At 47.8% G+C, this 24,048-nt stretch overlaps 1 protein-coding gene across 1 annotated transcript in view; it reads right to left on the reverse strand.

Moving 5' to 3' along the window:
* SLC7A5 (solute carrier family 7 member 5) overlaps nt 1-24,048 on the reverse strand; it is a 54,697-nt gene that overhangs the window by 10,754 nt on the left and 19,895 nt on the right. Inside the window, exons 3-8 of the mRNA XM_082229201.1 lie at nt 9,517-9,622; nt 8,590-8,634; nt 5,305-5,428; nt 4,250-4,353; nt 3,498-3,594; nt 139-288 (exon numbers count right to left, since the gene is read on the reverse strand). Of these exons, the coding sequence (XP_082085327.1) occupies nt 139-288; nt 3,498-3,594; nt 4,250-4,353; nt 5,305-5,428; nt 8,590-8,634; nt 9,517-9,622 (626 nt within the window). The remainder of the gene's footprint in view (nt 1-138; nt 289-3,497; nt 3,595-4,249; nt 4,354-5,304; nt 5,429-8,589; nt 8,635-9,516; nt 9,623-24,048) is intronic.

The raw sequence follows: 24,048 nt of genomic DNA on the forward strand, positions 1-24,048 counted from the left end.
TCTGCCCAGCTGCGCTTCCCAGCGCCTGCCTCTGACCGTGGAGGCAGAGCATGGCCATCGCGGCTGGCAGCCATTGACAGCCTTATCCCCCATGAAAACTCCCACACTTCTGCTGCCGCCACCACATCCCTCTCTCACCCTTATAGGCCTCTCCAGCTCTGGCTTCTTGTATCTCAACCACAACATGCCGATGATAGCCAGGGCCACGCACAGCCAGTTGAAGAAGCTGAAGAAGTTGATGACTGAGAATATGTCGTTGGAGAAGGCATAGAGCAAAGTCATGATGCACTGCAGATTTGGAAGGGGGGAGCGGGGAGAGGAGAGGAAACAGATCGATAAAATTCAGGAGTGACCCAAATGACAATCATTGACTTTTAATGCCTGCGCTCCCTTGCAAAAATGAGAATTAATGGAGGACGTGGTAGTGTAGGTGATTTTGCCATTTGAACGGAAGCCACTAGAAAACAAAAGTGGCTTTAAAGTTTTAAACCTTTGAAACGTGTGCGGTGGAGGTAGGCATGGAAGCAGCAGACAGAAGCAGGAAATTCAGAGCGCAAGCTCAAACAAGCAAGGTGGCTAGTCCTTCTCAGTTCCCCCCAAAATTAAAAAACACAAACAAACCTACGACGCCCCTCTCAGTTCTCCATTAAATGGAAGCCGTTCTGTGGAACAACTTACCAAACCTAGCCAGGGGTCCGCACTCTGATCTCTCAAGCAAAAGATTTGCTCAGCACAGCAGTGGCGAGTTGGTCGCCCTCCAGATGTTGCTAGATTGTAGGTCTATCACACACACACCTCCGCAACCACGAGGCATGCTGGCTGCTAGGGTGGATGGGGCTTGGAGTTCACAGACCCTCCAAGTGTCCCTATTTCCCAGGGACAGTCCTGGATTTACAAAAGCCGTCCCAGCTTCTGATTTGATCCCAGAATGTCCTGCTTTTCCTTAGGATGTTCCGATTTTCATCGGAGAAATGTTGGAGGGTATGGAGTTATCCAACCCCCATCTGAAGGCAGCCCTGTATTGGGAAGGGTTTTTTAATGTTTTATTATGTTTTTATATGTGTTGGAAGCTGCCCAGAGTGGCTGAGGCAACCTAGTCAGATGGGTGGGCTATTATTAGGGGTGGTATTATTATTATTATTATTATTATTATTATTATTATTTGGGGCGCCCCTATTTTCATCAGAGAAATGTTGGAGGGTATGAGTCCAATGACATCCGCAGAGCTACAGATGTTTCCTATCCATGGCTTAATCCCACATACACCCTTCCTGAGTGGTCAGTGGGAAGCCATCTCTGATGGACCAGTGTCACCCTCTCTGAAAATTGCCGCAGCCTTCTGCATTGTCAGGGGAAAGTGAATTCTATGTAGACGCACACACACACCCCAGTCAAAACTGAGTGCATTTCAGCAGGGTGATCCAATCCAGTGTCCGTGACTGCTGTCCACACCACGCTCCCCACTGCCAGGCCAAATCCACTGGTGTTGATGACAATGCACTGCTGTTCTCAAGTGAAGCAGCTGGCTTAAGCTGGGTGAGAACAGCTTTGCTGTCCTTGTCACCACAGGCTCTGGCATGAGGATCCTGGCACACTCTCAGCCTGTGCCGCAGGGAGTTCTTCGAGTAGCAAGAGGCAGCCAGGAATGCTGCAGAGTGCCCCTCCTTCTGCCAAAGCTGGGACCTCTCTTCTGCTTTCTCTCCCTCTCTCGAGAAAAGAGAGTGAGGCAGCTGTCCGTGTTGCCTCCCCTGGCTCCAACACTGCCTCATCCACTGCTGTGTCCCCCAAAGCTATAAAGAACAGTCCATGAGGAAACGAGAATGCAAGAGCAGCCCCGCACCATCTGACCAAGGGCTCATCTAACTTAGCACCCGGCTTCTCTATGTGGAAGCTGGCAAGTGGGGGACACAGCCACCCCTCTCTGACAGACTTCTGCTGCTGCTCCTACTGCTCCCTAGCAGCTGGTATTCTGTGACAAAAACCTCCAGCTAGAGAGGCAATGTGGCAGAGCATCTGCTTTGCAACCAGAGGGTTCTGGGTTCAATCTCTGGCATCTTCAGGTAGGGTTGGGATGCCCTTTTAAAATGTGTTGGGGAGGGAAGGGATGATTGGGTTGCTCTTGTTTTTGTTTTTATTACATATTTTGTCTTTTTATATTGTGATTTTATGCTGTGAACCTCTGAGATCTGCGGGTATAGGGTGGTATACATATTTAAATAATAGTAGCAGTAGTGGTAATAATAACAATAACAACAACAACCGCCACCACCAAACAGAGCAAGATTGACCAAATCTGAGTTCGTATAAGGAAGCATCCTATGTTCCTAAAGAAGCAGCATATTTAGCCATAATGACAGCTAGCCACTGCCCATGAATTTGCTCACTCCACTTTTAAAAGTCATCTCAGAATTCCTGCAGGAGTGAACAAGCCCCATACATTTTGGGGAAGATGCTCTAACCCTCCTGATTGTTTTGGATGAACCTTTCTCCAGCTTCACAGTGTCCTGCCCCCAGCCCCAGATGGGGCAAGCAGGACTATAGACCACTAGCCCAAAGGTGGTACAAAGTGCCACAGCTTTAAACCAGGGCAGATCTTCCCCTGCTTTGAGGGACCCAAGCGATGCAGCTGTAATAAGCCGACTGAGAAGGTGGGCTGGAAGCAAGCAAGGATAGAGGAAGCCTGGGCTAGTTGGATATGTTCAGCAGGTGCTGCTTGGGCACTGCAAACGAAAGGCACACCAATTCAAAAGCAAAATGCAGACTGTCTTTTGCGAATGGCATCAGCCATCTGCTGTGACCCAGGGTTCAAAAGGCAATGCCTGCAAGACTAACTTCCTAAACCATCTCCACATGACGCGGTTGCTTCTCAATTCTGGATGCAGGTCACTGCCTGTATAAACTTGGTCCTGAGAACAAATCGAAAATCCAACAAAACAGCATTGCTGCTGTTTAGGGAGCTCTATTCCAAGGGCAGCGGAACTGGTTTGTAAGTCATGGCCCGCAGGTTGCCAAACCTATCATTTTACATCACTGGAAGAGTAAACACCATCACAACAATCCAGCAGCAGACAGAAGAGCTGTCCTCACTCGCCAAACATAGCGATGTATCGTTGGGAACAGAAATTGGATGCTTACCAAGCTGCAAGGAAAGCCGACAACTAACTCTCTGCCTAATGAATGTAGAAGATATTTTGATTATAATACACACACCCCTCCAAACTGAAACTTGAATGAGCAGAACTGTTGAAGGTGGACCTGCGTCCTCTCCCCCCACCTCCTGACACCACCAGCCATTTTTGTTGTAATGGCCGTGCCAACAGAACTATATTTTTTTTAAACTAAAAAATCCACTTAAGAAAGTAAGATGTAGCCACTGATATCCCTCTCCTCTCTGAATTTGTGTAATCGTCTTGTAAAGCCATCTAGGTTGGGGGTCATCACTGCCTATACCGCCTCTCAAATGGAAAGGATCGAGGTTTTCCTGTGGGCATCCTTACTGTGAAGACGAGTGAAGGCACCGGCGTGAGGAGCCTGGGATGGATCATAGACAGAACAGAAGGCAGGTGTCCCTCACGAGCACCAACGAAGAACAGCCTGAGAGAGAGAGAGAGAGAGGAAAGAACAACACTGCAGTTAATTCACACTGCCTGAAATTACTTTAAGAGGGCCGCGCAGCTAGAAGGAGCTCCTTGTGAGGTTTGGGGAGCCAAATTACTGTGCCTCAGAGGATTCTGTCTGGAGCTGCACCCGTTTCATACAGACGAGGAAGCTAATCTTCCAGGACTCACCAGGATGCCTCTGTCCGCTGCAGAGTGTGAAAGGGAAGGGCCACTCTGAGATATTCCCCAATGGGATTGAGGGGATGTAGGTTGGGGCAGAACACTCGCCTGGCATGCAGAAGGCTCCCAGTTCAATCCCCGGCAACTCCAGCTACAAATGAGGTATGGGGAAAGACCCTGCTCTGCCTGAGACCCCAGGAAGCCACTGCCATCCAGAGATCGCAGTGCTGGACACTAGGTGCACAAGTCTGTCCTGATACAAGGCACAGCCAATAAATTCAGAAGAAGTGTGGAAGGTATTCCACAACAAAAAAATGGAATACATGAGGCAAGTTGTTCTCCTGAAAGATCCTGGAGAAGTATTAATGGGGTTGCCTGTTTTTCATTCAGTCCCTGCACCAAGCTCCCATTTCCACCCTCCAGTCACCACAGGAGACTCTCCCACTCCACCAGAAGAGCAAGACACGTACCTGGATGAAGTAAAGAGTGACCCATTGACTGAGCCAAAGCACGACAGGCCAACAAAGACGGGGATGATCCAAGCCATGATGCCCAGGTGATAGTTCCCAAAATCCTATGAGCGTACAAGAAGGAGGAAAGAAGAGGAGTGTCAGAGGTTTGCCCAGGAGATGCCAACAGATAAGCACGTGAAGAAGTGGGAAGGTGACAGTGCCCAGGTGGGCTAAACTGGATTTGCAAGATCATGTGATTCACAGACCGACTTGAACCCAAGAGACCCTCAGCCCAGTGAGGCACACAGGGGGGTTGGTTCTCTTCTTCCTGCCAACTGAAAATTGATCTCTCTCGCAGGGTCATTGCGCTGGCAATCATTAAGAACAAGGAGCAAGTTACCTGTCACATTTCCCCTCTTCCCCTTCCTTCTAGGGGACTCAGGAGAACAGGCGTGCTTCTTCCACACTGCCTTCCATTTTAGCATCAACAACCAGCCTGTGAGATCGGGAAGGCTGAGAGACAGAGGCTTCCCCTACAGGGGCTTTATGGGCCAGCTCCCATTTGACCCAAGGTCTCCCCAACCCTCTAGCCAGGGCACCATCACGCTGGCTGCATAAATCAGTAGCAGCTGCATGCTCTAAGTGTTTAAAATTACAAGCGACAAAACAACAGCTGGCCTCAAAAGAAAAAGGGGGGGGGGAGGAGAGGACATTTCACGTCAATACTGACACAGCACTTCCCCCTGTGAGGTGTCACTTTGGAAACTGATCACGAGACCACACAGGCTCTGATTTGCTCTTATAGCCAGTGGTGATGGTTTCTCAGACAGATGCATATCCTCGGCTAACGTTCCACTTATCCCAGCTCATCGTCATGTGAGCCACGATGGCATCCTCCAATGCAGAGGGGGTGGCAGCAGGGAAAGATCAGCGTTGGCTGAATGGCAAAGATGGAACTCCAAGATAGCACGAGGCGGCCAGGTCCAGATTGCACACAGGGAAATGTCAAAAAGCCAGAGAAGCGAGCTAGCTAAAAGAGCAGCCATTTCCGGGTGAGTCATTCCATATTTTACCACAGCAACGGCTTCCGACGCCAACATCTGATCCACAGACAGCGTTGTGAAGTAAGCCAGGTTGGTCAAGACGTAAACCAAGGTGACGATGGGCAGGGAGATGATGATGGCCAGAGGCAGGTTTCTGAGGGGAAACGTTGGGAGAGGATTAGAGTGTTTTGCAAGCGGTTCTAAGATCACCTCTGGGGGATGGCCCAAGGCACCAACAATGCACGTCACAACTGCAGCATTAGCAGAAGGGACATTATTCTTTAGTCATGCACACATGTTGGATCACCAAGTTACAAAGGAGGGGGGAAACCGAATATAGCAGCAGAGCCCCACCACGTTTAGGATTAAGAGGCCATACGCAAGACAGCAGAAAATCCATCGCCTTCCCTCTCCCCCGGGAACAGAGCAGCTCACTACAAAAAGCTATTTTCTATTGAAAACAGCCTCCTGCTTATCTTAAGACCCTTAGGAGAGCCCGGCTGGATCACACCAAAGGCCAATCTAGCACCACATCCTGTTTCCCACAGCAGTGAATCAGATGCCTGAGGGAAGCCCACTTGTTCTCCCACCCCCAGCCACACCAGAGTAACTGCCCAGTCCAAAATATTCCATTGCTTCCTGCAAAACGGGAGGTACTTTGGAAGAGCCTGCAAGTCAGGCCATATGCTACCTTGAGGCAAACAGTCCACACATCCTTCTTGCTGGCTTAGTTAGTAGGCTGACTGGGGCAGAGATTCACAGTTGCCTCCATGCCAGCTTGTGGAATTAAACCCCACAAAGCCACCTGGCTGTGGATTAGGAACATGTCCTACTTTGGGTAGAAAACACTTTTTAAACTCCAAGTGCATGGCCAGGCTGGGCTATAGAAGGCAAGGGAGGAAATAAGGCAAACAAATCAAAGGAGATAGACCAGCCTATCCCCCAAGATCTGGTGGCCTCCAGATATTTTGGACCTCAGCTCTCATTGGCCCCAGTCAGCCCTGACATCACACAGCTGCACTAGCTAGAGCTGATGGGAGTTGTAGTCCAAAACTTCTGGAAAGCACCAGGCTGGGTTAGGCTGAGCTGGCCTACCTGCCTTAGTCCAATCATTAAAAGAACCAAGAAAGTTTTAAAAAATGAAGACCTCCTCGATGCTACATGTAACCAACCAGCAGACCAGAAAGCCAGAAGAGGCCAGTGGACATGCTGCGTTTGACAATCTAATTGCAGCCACAACAAACATACTTTAGAAGTTATAAAGCATCCAGGTCAGATGAACTGAGCCTCTACAAACCTTTGTAGTTTGAGCCAAGCATCGCGGGGAGTTGGGAGAGGGGCTCAGCCTCCGGGAAAGAACAATAGCACAGACCCCACCCGCTGCAGGCGGTTTGCGCCTTCTTAGGGCTGTGCGGGAATCAGAACAGGCATATCCGATTCCAACACACTTTGCTGCAAAATCCTGCTTTGCACATGTGAATTAGAAGATTTCGTGGAAGACAAGGCTCTTGGTGGCTTCTAGTCAGGATGGCAACGCTGTCCCTCACTGCCGGAGGTTGCAGGCCTATGCATACTGGGGGATGTGAGCGGGGAGAGATGCTGATCTTGCACTCAGGTCCTGCTTGTGGGCTTCCTATTGGGGCACCAGGTTCAATGCTGCAGGCAACAGGATGCTTAGCCGGGTTCAGCTAAACTTTTCTTTAACACCAACACTCCACCAGATTTCTGATTGAAACAATAGACACGAAGCCCGCTATCTGAATTCTCCCTGAACTGCCCGAATTATAAGGCTTCCATATTCGGTGTCTGGTGAAACAGGGCCACTCCTCCCATGGTATATAACATGGTACGAAATGACTTGTGGGGAAAAGGGACTTCATAACGGCATTGCCAACCAACAGCACTCTTCTGCTCTTCAATAGCTACATGACTGAGAAGCTGAGAAGCAAATTTCAGCTCCAACCCCACAAGAGCTTTGCCAGCCAGGCACTGGGGAAACCCAGCCAGATGGGCGGGGTATAAATTAATTACTACTACTACTACTACTACTACTACTACTACTACTACTACTACTATTCTCTGCATGCCACAAAGCTGTCAAGAGGCACAGGAGCACTGCCAGAAAAGAAAGCTGGTGACTCTTATTATGCAAAAAACAAGTTCTGGAGAAACGCTGGAAATCTATAAATATAAGTCAATCACACCTCCCGCCCCAGATGAAGCCTTATTTTAGGATTCTGAAAGCAGGGCCTGCTACAAATCCTCCCTTAGCTTCAAGTTATTTTGAACTTCTGCAAAATTTCAGGTCTCCCTCCCAAGCTGCCTGATCTTCCTATTGCTTGTGTGGCTGCTTTGGCTTCATAAGGATGGGCATCTGGAGCACAGAGATCAATAAATATTGATCTATGAGAGCTGGGTGAGGACACTAAAAAAACATTTCCAGGTTTAAATCATATTTGTAATGGGCTTTCCAATTAAGGAATTAGTTTTAATTGTCTTGCGCTGCACTTTTTCTTGGAACTTGGGGATCTGTGTAAAAGGCACACAAACACACACCTAGCACAGGGTGTCCAAGGCTTAGGACAGCCATAGAAAGTACAGGATGGCTTGTACAATTGCTGTAAACCTCTCTGGTGTTGTTGTTTTTTATGAACAAGGGTATATAAATATTTTTTAATAATATATGGATCTGTTGATAGGAGGAGCTTTGCCTAGAGACAGTGATGGAGGAAGCTTTACCTGTTGAGTTTTCAACCTGCCATTCAGCTGTTGGAAGCCTCTTTCCTAGAAAACCAAGAGGCAATCCAACCAACTGACGGCAGTAAAAGCGTTGAAGTGGTGGCAAGTATCTGTACAACAATATCTGATCACCAGGGAGGCTGTTTCACGGGCAAACGTAGCGCACAAAAGTGCAAGGAAGCTGTGCTGCAACCACCACCCACAAACGCCATATTGAACCCAATACCAACGCCCCCTCCCAGCAGCCATTTTGTTGCCTTGCAAAGGAAAGGCACCTGGTGGGGCAGTTTGTGGCAGGAGAGTTAGGGGACTTTCGGCGAACAAGGATGAGAGGCAAATGCTCAGCTCCTTCCTTCATCAATGAGTTGCCCAGAGGCAAAAGAAGAGCAAAAGAAACAGAACAGAACTAATAGCTCAGTTGCTAGAACATGAGACTCTTCATCTCAGGGTTGTGGGTTCGAGTCCCACGTTGGGCCAGAAGAGTCCTGCCTTGGAGGGGGTTGGAGTAGGTGACCCCCACGGTCCCCCCCCCTGCAACTCTACAATTCTATGACTCTATGAAAAGAAACCCCTTACCTGTAAGGATTGATCATCTCTTCCGTGACAAAATTCAAGTAATTCCTGCAAAGGACAAAGATTTTAAAAGTAATTCAGCTTGCTGAGTGGGAGAAGAGGCATCCTGCCCTTGATTATAGGGTTGTATCCAACTAAATCAAATTAGAGTAGACCCTCTGAAATGAATAAGCCCAAGTTAGCCATGTTCATTGACTTCAGTGGGTCTACTCTGAGAGTAAGTCTAGATTTGATAAGAAGTGTCAAGGTTGCAGCTTAGGAAATATTTCTCTCTCTCTCTCCCTTTCACACACTGGTCTTACTTGCGTGGCACAGGAAGCCACAGGTAATTGTTTTATCACAAACACACAGATGGCTCCTCTCCTGACAGGAACAACAACAAACCATGGACTTAACAGTGGCATCTGAATTACCAATCCTGGAGCATTACTCTCTATATAAACCACAACTGAGGAACCAAGAACAGAACATAGTCTTCTGATTGTGATTTGTTTGCAGATGAGGGGCTGAGCCACGGATTGTGATCTGCTGCTCCTGCTAGAAGAGGAGCTATGAGGGAGCTGTCCACAGTAACCCATTACCTGTGACTTACCGTGTCAGGCAAGCCTGCCATGCGTGTGCCAAAAATCCACAAACCTCCGCATTTATTAAGATGTGGATGGGAGGCCCTGGTCTGAGTGCCAACCCCTGCAGAAGGGATATTGAGAGCAACAGAAGGCAGGGCCTTTTCAGTAAGTCTGTGTTCCCAGGGAATTCTGGGAATTGTAGCTATGCAGGGGGAATGGGGTTTCCTAGCAACTTTCAGCACCCATAGCAAACTACACTTCCCAGGATCCTTTGGGGGGGAAGCTGTTGCTGTTAAAGTGGTATAAGAATGCTTTAAATGTCAAGTGCGGATGTGAGCTTAGGATGCTTGAACACAGAACTCACCAGCCTCCATATGCGAAGAGACCACTATACAAGGCCAGGACGATGTTCCCAACCTCCAATTTCGTGCCATCAAAGGAGTGTTCAGGGCTCAGGATTCCAGGACCATCTTCACAGGGTAAAAACAGGGGAGGGGGGGACAAAAACCACAAGGTGTTCAAATACAATGTCTCCATTTCAGTGAGCCCTTTTTATGTCTGAAGCTGTAAGAATACATTTCTTCTGAATGAGTGTGCAGCTTTTTGCTGGACGCTATAGAAAAAAGGAAAGGGCCTTATACAGAATCACCTAGCTCAGTTTTATCTCTACACTGGCTGCAGGCAGAGGATTCAGGTAGGAGTTTATCCTAGCCTTACCTGCAGCAGATACCAGGGACTGAACCAAGGATCTTCTGCTTGACTGTTGCCTTAGTGCTTTTGCCTGCCAGGACAGAGGGGGATGCTTGTGTGTGGAAACCAGCCTACTGTAGAAAGGTGAAGTTCACCATTGTTGCCCCACCCACTCTATCTCTGTCCCTGCCCACCATCGGCATGTGGCCCTCAGAAGGTGGCCAAAGAAGGGAATGTGGCCCTCGGGCTGAAAAATGATTCCCCAGCCCTGGTCCACATCCAAGGAAGAAGGGGGTCCAAACAACAAGTGATTAGCTAGCAAAACAGTTTTGACCTAAAGCAGCCCTTCCCCTTCCTCTTTATGTTCCATACCAAGGAAACAATTCTCTCCCCAATACAAAAAGTTAGGCCACTGGTTTATCCAGCACAGTACTGCCCACACTGACTGGCAGCAGCTCTCCGGCGTTTTCAGACTGGCAACATTCCCAGTCCTACCTGGAGATGCCTATGACTGAACCAAGGACATTCTGCATGCAAAGCAGACGTCTGCCCCTGAGCTCTGCCCTTCAATGCTGGGATTTGCCGGAAAGGGAACCTGAGGCCTTCGGCATGCAAACTGGATCATGTCCGCAAGGCACCCCGAGCAACTGAACCCAAGTGCCCAAGCGCCCCATGCCACCCAGAATGCCTGCTACAATCTTAGCCAAGCGGCAGCTCTGTCATTTCTCATCTTAAGCTCCTAGGAAGCAATTGGAAAGGCGGCTTCTGGCAGAGTGACGGAGGCTACAGTTCAGCCCCAGAGGCCAGCCCCACAAGGATTCTCAAGGCAAGAGGAGCACAAAGTTTCAACCGAAGTGCTGCGGGGTCACACACACACCCCACCTTGGTGAGGACATAAAGGATTCCTCTGGTTCCCGAGGCGCCCAAGAAAACCCTCAAGTGCTCACGTCCCTGTCGACTGTGGGAAGGGTCCAAATATTTGGAGTTCCTGTTATTCATCCGTTCTTGAATGGAAACAGCCCAGGAAAAAATATATATAAGGGGAGAGGAGGGGAGGGGGTGGTCGTCAATTGTTGAAGACACTTCCAGCACGTTTGCTGCGTTTATTTTAGTTCTGAAGACGTCTCGGTGGACATTTCGTTTCATGCCTTTTGATCTGGAGGCCAAGCCCAGGACAGGGAGGCTGAGAACATAGGAGTTCCCGTTTCCTGGCTCCCTTCTGAAGACGGAGCCCCCAGGTGCGCCCGGAGGGGTAGAAAAGGGATCTGGGAAGGTCACTGTTGGCCACCTGACCTCCCTGCTGCCTCACATGTGATTTGTCTTAGGGCGCTAAGAGCCCAGAGAGCCCAGTCACATGGGCACTGCGGCTGCATTTGGGGTTTAACTCTTCGCCCTTTCTCAAACTCCGCATTCCAGCGACTCACAATGAGGTGAGGGGGAAAGGAGGGGAAGACAAATTTGCAACAAAAGCAGCTTTCTTCCATGAACTACACAGAACAGTTCACTAGGCTTTTTACTTGCTGGGCGGCCTGCTGCCAGCATCACTAGCTAGAACAAGGCGGCAGAGGAGAGGAGGAGAGAGGCACGAGAGCCCAACGGAAGGGCAAGGCAAAGGAGGCTTTGTTGAGGGAGATCTCTGGGGTCCTGCCCTCTGGAGGCTTTCCACCACCGGCCCTGCTGACTGCAGGGTTCTCAGGCTTGCTCATCCCCATGTGGCAACATGACTCACAGGTGCGGGGGAAAGACACGCCACCAATGACTCAAGCGTGCACCGTGAGTTCAATCCTGTTACGTTTAGTCTGGATACGGCTTGATGAATTTTGCACGTAAGAAGCTAAGGGCCTGCTGGACCAGGGCAATGGCCCGTCTAGGTCTGCATCCTGTTCTCAACAATGGCCAACCACTGTGGGGAACCAGCAAGCAGGATTCGCGCACAAGAGTCCTCTCCCCTCCTGCAGTTCCCAGTAACTGTTATTCAGAAGCATCGCTGCCTCTGGCAGGGCAGAGTCACCATGGCAAGTAGCCACCAATAGTCCTCTCCTCCACGAATAGGTCTGATGTTCTTTTCAAGCCATCCAAGTTGGTGCCCAGCACTGCCTCTTGTGGGAGTGAGTTCCACAGGTTGCCTATGTGCTGCGTGCAGAAGTACTTTCTTTATCTGTCCTGAAAAGATCCCAGGACCAGCCTCCAATCTCCCCAAGTAGTAGGGCTAGGTTTAAAAAGCTGCTTCCTGAAGACCAACCTGATGCTCTCAAGCTTATAAGCTTTGTAGCCGTTTTGGCCCATGGGCACGGCACAGGTCTTCTAACTGCAGGCAAACTATTAAATAATTGAAGGAGGGTGGCAAGAGACAGATGGTGCTTACATTGCTATAGAGTATGATGCCACCAGGTTGGTGCCACCCCCTCCTAAGCACCTGCTGCAGTTCAAAATGGCCTTCTCCGTTTACAGGCATCCTTGCTAGTCTTCCCTTCTTCCCCAGCACACCCTCCAACCCCCTCTTCTTAATTCAACCAGTTAACCATAAATGCCCTTGCAACACAGCAACAGCTGCTGGGACAAGCCAAGGTTCCCCCACCATGGCGCCAAGCTCAGATGCCTCTCCAACCACACTCGGCTCTAAAATTAACCAAATTAAAATTAACAAGCTCCAACAACAGCCTTCCGTCCGCAGTTCTTAAGAGGGCAGAACTGCTGGAAATGGTGGCCTGTCCTTTTTAATTACCACCCAAGGGCTCTTTTGTGGGAGGATGAGGGGAGAAAGAAAGAGAAAATTTGAGTTGTTTCATGCCTGGAATGCTTAATTTTCATGCCATGGATGCACAGTCCTAACAGGGCTGGATAGCTGGCATAAAGGGGCTATTAACTGCAATTATTGAAGGCCTAAAATGGGGGAAGGAACAGTTGATATAATTGACAAGATAAAAGGAAATGAAGGTGATACCTCAAAGACCCTCACAATGGTCCGAAGGCACCTTACGTCTTCTGATCTCCAACACTAAGTGGGTTTGAGATGGAGCCAAGAGTCCCGGCGTGCTGGTCTTGGGTCCTGCCGGAATGCTAATTATGTACGTAGACAAAATGCCCAAAGCTACCCCAACTTTAGAACTCAGTGTTGTCTACACTGACTGGCAGTGGCTTCTCCAAAGTTTCTGACAGGGGACAGTCCTGATCCTGCCAGTGAGTGAACCCAGGATCTTCTACATGTTCTGTCACTGAGCTACGCCCCTTCCTCTTGCGACTTGTGAAATGTCCAGTCAGAGAACTGAAATGAGCTCGCAGTCCCAGAGCCCACTCCTTGTTAGCCATTTTAATTTCAGCACCCCTTTAGATGAAAAGCATCCTTTGGTTGCCGCTCTTGTTAAACAAGGAGTCAAAAGCAAGGAATCAACCACTTGTGACCAAGTGAAGATGCCTGGGTACCAGAATGGTGCCTGACATTTCCACCATCTGGAGGTGCATGGCTGGGATCATTGGATCTGGACTGTTTTCACACACTAATACCACCACATCCTGTAGAATTCCATCAGTTATATTTTATCTGCACAATCAGAATGAATTTCCGGAACCAAAATGCTTTTTCTGTGCAGCCTGAGCAGGAGCAGTCACCATCAAGAAAAAGAGGTCAGAATAGGCCAAGATATATGTGGACTATCCCTGGATCAAGTGACTTTTATTCTTTAAGTTCTCAAAGCTCTTAACCTAGCTCAAGGTTGTCAGCTGAAGTAGCCAAATGCCACAGTCAGTCCATCATTTGCAAAATCAGACTTTAGAGCTGCCTTACTCCCAAATGGCAGCTAGACATTCCCTTTTGGCGACTGTAACCTTGGTTTAAGGAGCCATTTGGGACCTAGCTTATTTATCTGAGTTTCTAAAAGGTAAAGGTACCCCTGCCCGTACGGGCCAGTCTTGTCAGACTCTAGGGTTGTGCGCTCATCTCACTCTAGAGGCCGGGAGCCGGCGCCGTCCGCAGACACTTCCGGGTCACGTGGCCAGTGTGGCATCGCTGTTCTGGGGAGCCTGCACCAGCGCAGCACACGGAAACGCCGTTTACCTTCCCGCTATAAAGCGGTACCTATTTATCTACTTGCACTTAAGGGTGCTTTCGAACTGCTAGGTGGGCAGGAGCTGGGACCGAAAAACGGGAGCTCACCCCGCCGCGGGGATTCAAACCGTTGACCATATGATCGGCAAGTCCTAGGCACTGTGGTTTTACCCACAGCGCCACCCGCGTCCCACTGAGTTTCTAGCACTGGTCAAAAACTCTTAGTCACGTCTAGTTCGAGTCTACTGATAGACTGAGCTCTACTTTCTGCCCAGCCCCTGCTCTGCATGGAGTGATAGCGGCTCCCCAGATTTTGAGATCCTGACTGGGGGCTGGAATTCCAAGACTGTCTGAGTGTGAAGCATGTGTTATGAGCTGCAGAGCTTCAAAGAGGGTACCCAACATCTACTTCACCCTGTGCTGTCCAAACTAAAAAAGTGGGGTGAGATTCAGGACCCCGATCCAAGAGTGCCCAAACCACTAATGTGAATTCAGGGCAAAACAAAAATGAACTTTCCTTCTCTCTCCTTGTTACAAAAGGAAGACTTAATTCTTCTCCGCTGCAGGTTAGGAGTGCAAAGTTTGTTAGCAAACACTTATGAAGTGCTATTATTAAAATGTACTGAGACGAGCACACACACACAAATGGGGCCTTGGCTGCCAGATTTCCTCCTTCCCTGCTGGGCTAAAAGCACATTATTAACTCAAGTTGAAGAGCCCATGGTGTTCGCACAAGGCCAGCGCCTGGGAACGAACACCAGGCATCCTGTACCATCCTGCTCCCCACTTTGTCTGGAAGGCTTCTCACAAACAAGGTGGGGCTCATCCTGCCTAAGCCCAACCTCATAAGCTGCCACCACATCAAACCCATAAAGCGAGATTCTTCCTCATCTGATAGCTTTTGCCCCAACAGGAGGCCCAAATCAGGGCATTCCCATCTCGACCAGACCCCATTGCATCATTCTGCCTGCTTGCAAAACACAACAGCCTTCGCCTGTCTGCTGCCCTCCAGTTTCTGGGGATGCCAACTTCACAACGTGCCCAAGCTGGCATGGCTGTGTAATGCAGGGGCTGGTGGGAGCCTGGCCATGCTGGCTGAGGCCGATAGACAATGCTGTGGAAAGCAACTCCTGGGAAAGTAAGAAGAGCCTGCTGGATCAGGCCAATGGCCCGTCTAGTCCAGCTCCCTGTTCTCACAGTGGCCAACCAGATGCCTGCAGGAAACTCACAACAGCACTCTCCCCAGTTGTGATTTCCAGCAACTGGTCTTCAGAAGCATTACTGCTTCTACCTCTGGAGGCAGAGCATAGCCATCAGGGTAGTTGCCATAGATAGCTCCTCCATGAAGTTGTCCTCTTTTAAAGTTGTCCATCACTGTCTTCTGTAGCAGCAAGTTCCATAGTTTCACTATGCGCTGCATGAAGAAATACTTTCTTCTATCTGTCCTGAATCTTCCAACATTCATATCCACAAGTTCTAGTATTATGAGGGAGGCAGAAAAAACTGTTCTCCACCCACTTTCTCCATGCCATGCACCATTTTATAAACGTCCATCGTATCACTTCTTTCTTGCCTTTTCTCTAAACCAAAAGTCCCAAACGCTGCAGCTTTTCTCATGGCACGTCCTCTTCCTGGCTTTCAAGACAGAACGCCCTGCAGTAGTCTGACTTGCTTCTCCCTAAGCCTATTTCCTCTGGCTTTTGAGCCGCTCAGAAGATTTGGATCAGAGGCCACAAAAGGATGAAGAAGTAAGAAGCCGGCCAACTGGGCTTCCAGGCCAACGGAACACAAGCTAATTAAGGGTCTTTGCTTGGCTCACAACACAGCCAGGAACAAAACACCTTCATCTGCGGTGCAGATTTGCCCAAGGGAAGTTTACTGGCTGTTCCTGGTTTCAGCAAGAGGCCATGAGAGATGGAGCAACTCAGAGCGCAGAGAATAGCAACTTTGCTGCAGACATGGAGAGGGGCAGTGCCAGGGAGGGATTAAGACCTTTAGAGGTCCTAAGCACTGAGAAGATTATGCTGCCCCCACATAGACAGTTAAAATAAAAACAATACTGAACCGCAAAGTGTTATTTCTGAAATGGCACAAAACTTACATGCATGCTAAAACGTTTACATGCATGTATGCCCTGTGCAATTCATGGCCGGATCTGATTTCCTCGCATTATTTCAGTCTATGTTCATAGGACGTCCCCTTGGTTTAGGTGGGGATAAATAATAAAAAGAGAACAGAGAGATTCAGAGGGTGGCAACACAAGAATGGGCCTTTTCTGTGGTGGCTCCCCATTTGTGGAATGTTCTCCCTGAGGCGGCTCACCTGGCGCCTTCATTACATATCTTTAGGAGCCAAGTGAAAACATTCCTCTTCACTCAGGACTTTGGCTGTTTGTTAAACAATCAACTGTCTTTTAAACAGGAGAGGGGGATATTGTTTTGATTGTTGTTATGTTATGTATTTTTGTGTTTTAAAACTGTAAACTGACTTGTGATCCTCAGATGAAGGGCGGTACAACAACAACAATAATACTAATAATAGGTAAGAAAGTCTAACAATGTTATTATTTTTCCCATGATGACTACCTCAATCTTGTTTTTTGAAAAGTCCAATTGTTTCCAACAAAAATTCTCATTTTTGTTTTGTGCTCCTGCTTTACTGGTGCCTTAAGGATATTCCTAGTCTGCCTACTGAGTAATCCAGCACAGGGCAGCGACAGTTTGAAGGGGGGGGGGATGAGTATGTGCACATTTATGTAGAAAAGGAAATCATGCTAGATGTGATGTGATACAAACTCTGCTTAATTCTCCCCCAAATATAATTTCAGCTGCCATACTGAGTTTCAGGAAGAAATGCCAAAATTGCAAGTCTGGCTTGGTGCTTCCGTTAAGACAGGTGTGTTTTCATCGCAAAAGACTTTACATGGCAGCAAGGCAAAGGTACTACAGGAGAGGGTGTCCTGGTGGGTGCCCCAAGGGTTAAGCAGAGAGACCAGGAGGGACTGCATTTGGCCCCCAGTTCCTCACCCCTGGTCTAAGGCCACAAGCTGCCTACACAGCCCTCAACACTGCCAGAGAAGCTTAACAGTAAAACTTAACCAAGTCTTGCACTGTAGGGTCAGGAGAATAATTGCACAGATAAGTGTGCATGTGTCATATGGCCTGCCTACTTTTTAATCACAGGTTTCAAGCATCCTATTCAAGGTAAAAGAGGGCTCTGCGGGGCCAGGCGTGCCCAGCTGGCACAGGCGGGTGCCCACGATGCCTGAAGCCAGACAGGCACGGCAGAGAGCGCGACGCAACATGCTGCCAGCTCAACAATGCAAATCAGGAGTGATTTAGGGTTTGGGCATTGCCAACTCCACTTTGCCTTTTGCTCTGGGGCTTTTCATCACAAGCTGAATCTGGGATTTTAGCATCACCTAAAGAGGTGAGCTTGAGCTTCCAAAAAGCTTTCAATGGAAGTTCCTCCCCAAAGCCTCCCGAGTTTGCTTAGCAGTCATGGAAGTAAGAGGAAAGGAGCTCTTCTGGGTCAGAAACTGGAAGCAGAGAGTAGGAACAAATGGGACAGTCCCCACAATATGGAGGGATGTAAAGAAGTCCCTCCATTCTATGGGAAGGGCTGCAGATCAGTCCTAGAGAATCTACCCTCCCAGGTTTAATCCTCGGCATCTCCAGATAAGACTGTGATGGTTCCCTGTCCGAAATCTGGGGAGCAGCTGCCTGTCATTGTAGACAATGCTGGTCTAGATGGACCAATGGTCCGACTCTGTATATGGCAGCTTCCTATGTTCCGGGCTCCTCCCTAAAGACTTGTGCTAGAACTTTAATTAACTGGGATATCCCAAGTGGAACAGAACCCAGTGCAGCTTGCATCTGGTGCTGGATTTAAACAGCACTGACTACAAGCCCATTTGCCAAGGAACACACAGAGGTGCACTGTAAGGTTCCTGGCTGGTCACCTGATAATACTAATAAGATCAGAGGGCAGAATATGGATGTACAACAGGCTCAAAGGCTTCAATTCTTCTGGCAGCCCAGTCTACAAACCCCATGTCATTCCTGAAATTTCTGCTTTTGAAGATCACCACTGCTTTTCCTTGGGAAGGACCCAGAAGCAGGGCTCCGGTGCTTTCTAGTTTGCCCTTGCCATGTGTTTTGCTGCAGCATCATGTACAGTCTTAAATAGAGGTACACAATTTAGAAAAGGCGCCAGGTGAGTGTTCTGCACTCTGCTGCCAGTGCTCAAGTGCCATCCATCCAGGAGGAGAAAAGAAGGCTGTTCTCATCTTTTTCAGGTCTGGTTCTAATAAGAAAATGCAAGACAATCCCCTCTTCCCCAATGTTGGTGCCAAGCCAAGGAATTAGTCAGATAAGCCTCGTTGGAAGAGGTGGGGAAGGGGCGATGTCCACCAATAAGGGGAATCTGAGTACAATAAAGACGCCAGCCTCCCCTGGGAGAAGCATCACCAGCCAAACGAATTAGACAAAGGGCTCTTTCTTCTGGAGGTAAATATTTCTCTCGCAAGAGTGAACAAGGTAATGAGGTTCCTTAGATGGTCAAGAGTGGCCCAAATGCACAAGCTTCAGCTAGTCCAATTTCCCACTCCCCAAAATTTATAAACCACTTAAATCCTCAAATTGTAGTTATTATTATTATCATCAGCTTTTTTCTCTCCACCTCTCTTTACTGATTTCCTGTGTGCCTCTTTTGTATTTGACTATACTAATATAATTTCTAATGGATGGGGTAAAGTAATTAAGTATGTAATCACACCTAATGAAATGTGTTGTTTTTCTCCTCGTTTACTTTCAACTTTTCATTATTTAGGCACCCCTCTCAAAAAAAGCAATGCTGAGATCATGCTAAGGTGTCTGAACCACATGACAATTACAAAAGTGTTTATCCAGACTTGAAAAGAAAACCATCAAAAAGGTCAGCATAAAATAGTGTAACACGTACTGATAAAATCAAACTTTAAAAAGCAAGGGCCTGTAATGAAATTGTTACTGGGGGCTCCCAACTCCCAGCACCTCCAGCCAGCGATCAAGGATGAAGGGAGTTGGGAGGGTGACATGTGGAAGGCTGCAACTTCCCCATCTGTGTGACAGATGTGTAAAACACCATTTTAAAAAATAAGACATTCAGCCAAAGTCACACACCTAAGCTTCCCATGAAGAGCAACCAAAGCTAAGCGCACTTGCAGTGTCCTTAAATGACCCTGCATCTGTTCAGCAGCTCAGGAGAAGAGCCCCAGAAGACGGGAGAAAAATGGCTTTACTGCAAAGCTGGGTCTGACAGCTGACCTGAAAAATTATTTAGTTCAAAGACATACAAAAGCAGCCAGAACTTAATTTTTTTTATTTAAACAATTTAAATACCTACAGTTGCCTCTAAGCAGTGTACAAAAAGTGCAATATAGAAAAGATAAAAAATGATTGGAACTGTAACATCAATTAAAATGCCAGTGCTGAATAAAACATTTTCAGTAGATGCCAGAAGTTCAACAGGGAGCTGTCCTGTCTGAACTCAACTGGAAGAGAGATCCGCAAAATCAGGCCCATGATACTGAGCACACAGCTTCTGGTGGATATGAGCCATACCTCTCAGCCACGGAGGACCACTAACAGACCTCAACAATCACACAAGGGCTCGGGCTGCCCTTGAAACATCCTGGACTCAAGCTGTTAAGGGGCCTGTAGCTGAATACAAGAACAATTAAGCTGGCCCAGCAGCATGCGGGCAGCCAGTGCAAGCTTTTGAGCACCAGAGTTATGTGCTGGCAACAGTGCGTCCCCATCAACCGTCTGGCCAAAGCATTTCCCACCAGCTGGAACCTCTGGACCAGGCCCAAGGTTAGCCCCGCATAGAGCACATTGAAGTTACCAATGCATGAATTGCTGTGGCCAGGCCATCCCTGTCCAAGCCAACTTAGTAGAAGAAGAGGTGAGTTTTTATGCATCTTTGCCATTACAAATTTTGATGTTAATGCTTCCTTTAGCGGTTTCTCACTGGGCCACTGAAAACACAAAAGGTGCACATTTTACTGGAAAGATCTCTGTTCTCAAAGGCAGATGAGAATAGGTTATTGACCCAGCCCAATTATCTAGAACTGCACAAGGCCTTTGGGTACCCCTCGGTTCATAAGTGGTGACCAGAGAAAAGAGTCCTGCTATGGAATGCTCCACATAGAGCTAAGTGCTGACTTCAGCATCATTTTGTCAGTGGATCAAAACTATTCCATTTACTGGGGTTGGGGCTAGGGAACTTGCAGCCCTCCCATTGGTTTTGGACTCCAGGTCCCATCAGCATGCAGAAGGGAGGATGGAAGTTGTAGCCCACGATCATGTGGCTCTTCTGGTTGGGGCTGATGGGAATTGTACTCCAAAAGCCATGAGGTGAGGAAGAATCTCATTTTGGGGGTTTGATGTGGTGGCTGAGAAAGCTGGGCTGGGGCAGGACAAACATCTGGAGGGAAGAAAGCTTGTAAAAGTTGGATTAGGATCTGCCTGCATACTTAAAGTTTTTCTGTTCTCGCTACTTTTTTATTAATGCATAGCTCCTCTTTGATGCTATATTATTGTATTTGATAGCTTCAAGGTTGTTTTAATGGCTATTTTGTGCATATAGGACCTGTGAACCACCTCAACAAAGGTTTTTAATATAAAATGCATTAAATGCCCATTAAAAACAAAAAAATCAAAACTGTGAATCGCTTCTGGGAACTGTGAAGTGCAGCACATTAAGGGGTGAGATTGTAAACCCAACAACCAAACCAAATGGCTCTTAACCAGACAACACCATTTCCCCATCATTATCTGTGCACAGCATGTGCAGGGTACCTTTTTTGGGTTGCATCCTGCACACAAAGTGAGAGTTATTTGACGGGAGAGCACAAGAACGCAGAACCTGTCATGTGCAGAATTCAGAAGCTGAGTGCCTCAGGGTGTTGATCTTGTTAGAAAAAAGGAACTAACTCCCTAGTTCTTATTGATGCACACAGGTAATGGGGGGGGGTGTGATAGAAACACAAATGTCAACTATTTCAAAATCTACAATCGGTTTACAGCTGTGAGTCTGCAGATTTCTTGCTTGCATAATCATGACCTGAGATGCAGAGAAGACCTTTGAGGCAGATTCCTGTGAGTGAGAAAGGAATCTCTGGAGATATTAAAGGAAGGCTATTATTAGCATAGAGCCCAAAAGGTGATGCCGGCATTCCATGGCCATTAACGACAGCCCACCTTAAAGGAGGAAATAAGTTGAGCAAAGCACCCTACGCAATATGGAAGGGGTGGGAAGAAGAAAAAAAGTGTGTTTTGCAAGCATCACCGCTGAAAAACTGCCCAAAGGTCACAAGGCAATTACAGGGGAGGCAGTAACAGGAGAAGAGGGAAAGGAAAAATAATATCTGGCAAGTTCCGAAGAGGGCAAAGAGAAGTGGAGAATTCCTTCTGAAACCTTTGTTGTTAAACAAGTGTCCCTTATATTGCTCTAGAATAGAGGGGCTCCCCCCCCCAACCTTCTGTTTTGTTCTACAGGGGGAGGAATTCCTCCCTCAAAAGTTCCCATCCGCTTCTTATCCGTTTATCAAAAAATACTGAAAAATGCTGAGCAGAGAGATCTGTGCTGACACCACACAGGGTTGGCAAGACATTTCGAGAGTTTGTGTCACGAGGCTCTGCCATTTAGAAGGAAACAAACACAATTAACAAAGTTAGCTTTATTCTTTTAAAGTGCTGAGATGTTAAGAAAGGAAGGAAGAAAATCTTTCAACTTAAGAGACAGGCTCTTTTTTTATCCCTTTGCGTCTTCATTGGACAGAACTGCTTCATTAAGCTCCATTTATTTGTTTGCATTTCTAGACCGCTTGTAAGCTGCAAGATGCTTGAAAGCAGCTTGCGAAGTGAAGCACACACAAAAATGGAACAAAAATAAACAAGAGTGTGCAAGACAGAGAGAGCAGCAAAACAAATCTCCATCTGTAAACACACACACACACACCCCAAAACACTTGAAGACCAGGGCTGTAACTAAAACAAAAATCCATTTAGACCTTCCGGTCTATAACAAAATAAAAACAGAACAGTCATGGTTATGGCTACCAGTGCCTACTAACTGGGGATGGGAGAGACAGAGAGAGACAGAGAGAGGGAGAGAGTGTCATCCAATTAAGCCGGAAGCAGGAAGATCCAGGGGACACAAAATTCAGGACTTCTTCAGACATAGGTCACCTATGGCATTTGCTCCCACAAGATGTAGCAATGGCTACCAACTTGGGAGGCTTTAAGAAGACAAATTCATGGGAGGTGAGGCTATCTGTTGCCCCACCTCCACTGTCAGAGAAAGAGAGCCTCTGAACACTAGTTACTGGAAATCTTAAGCTGCACTCTGGGTTCCGCTAGTGGATTCCCCATGGGTAATCTGGTTGTTCACTGTGAGATCAGGATGCTGGACTGCATGGACCTCTCATCTGATCCAGCAGGGCTCTTCCAATGTTCGTTTTTGACAGGAAACATAAACACATGCACCATGGAGGTCATACAAGGGCCCGGGACTCATCTAGGCGTCGGTAGGAAAAAGCTGAAAGGTGGCAAGATGTGGAGCAAGGCCTCTGCTGATGACTACTGATGAGCTTCTGGGTTTGTACAGAAGAAAGCAAGCCCTTGAGATAACCCCAGGCACAAACTGTATGCCTGAATTCCTGGAAACCTATGTTACCAACACATAAAGCTGCCTTATATTGAGTCAGACCACCAGTTCAGCTAGCCCAGCATAAACTCTACACTGATTGACAGGAGCTTTCCAGGATTTGGGCAGGAGGAGTTTCCCAGCCCCACCTGAAAACAGACACCAGCACTGAACATGTGCATGCAAAGCAAGTGTGGTTAAAATTACAAGCACCTATTTCCTGACTTCTAGCATCTTGTGGCAATCTATATGTATCTCTTTGGATGGGGGTGGAGGCAACAGCCCCCTGCTTGCTTTCTAGATTTCCCCAGAAGGACAGGAGGGGGCGCAGTTTCCTCATGAAGACTATCCTGTACTGACAGCCCACAGATGTCATTCGTCTGCCTGCATCTCTCTTCTGGGAGTCAAATATCCAGCAAGTGGGAGTGAAAGGGGTGTGCATGTGTGTGCTATTTTGCACCAAGCAAGCCCTGCCGGCTGGCGAAAACACACAGAAGGGAAACACCATCCTGGCATTTGATCTCCTCTCCTAGACAAGCAGCGAAAGCAGAAACAGGCTGCCACAAGCCATGTGACCAGCCTGCCTGGACCCCTGTTGAATGAGGGGTTGGCTCAGGTGCCCACCGCGTCCTGCCATGCTAAAAACAACAGCGATACAGGCAGGAAGGGCAGAGGGTACATGCAGTCAAGAGGACAAGATCTGAGCCAGGGAAGGTCAGACAGGGTCAAGGGGAAAACTTGACTCTTCCCAAGCAACTCTCGTTTCATAAAAGGCTGATGTGGGGCAGAGAGCACAGCAAATGAGGGAGGAAGGAAGATAAAGGCTGTCAAGGGTCGCTCATCATTAGGGATGAGGGAGAAATTTGATGCCGTTTGCATTTTAATGACCTACTTTGCACACCTTGAACCAATACACAAACCAGAACGCACCACACTTCGACATTTGTACTCTGATTTTTAGTGCAATGCAGTCTGGCAACCATAAAATGTGTGTGCCGTGGGGAAATGTGAGTGAAAATGCATGCACTTTGTGAGTGTAACCAACAAGAATGCCTGACGTTAGAGGAAATTGCTTCCAAAATCTGTATATTAGTCAGAACTGTATACAAAAATTGTCTCTATTCAGATAAATTCACACTAAAAATGCTAACTTTCCTGAGTGGTTTAACTGGGGCGGGGGCGGGGGCGGCAGGGAGGGAGAGATGAAATCCACAAATGAAGGTGACAATACAGGGAACTGAATTTTAAGATTAGAAAAATGAAAAACAGAGAAACCAAATGTGCCATGGATGTTTCTGCGCAAATGAAGCTTTCACTAGCATTTCATATCCATGAAGGCTAGGAATAACTGTAGCTGCTGAATTTTGTCTTTCTGAAAGCTTGTCCTGAGCATCTGGTCAGATCTCAGAACTACCACATTGCCCAAGTGAAAGATGTGCCGTTACAAGGCGTTTTCTGGAACGTTTCTCC

The sequence above is a fragment of the Podarcis vaucheri genome (assembly GCF_965113315.1).
Source record: "Podarcis vaucheri genome assembly, chromosome: 7".
NCBI classification, from domain to species: Eukaryota; Metazoa; Chordata; class Lepidosauria; order Squamata; family Lacertidae; genus Podarcis; species Podarcis vaucheri.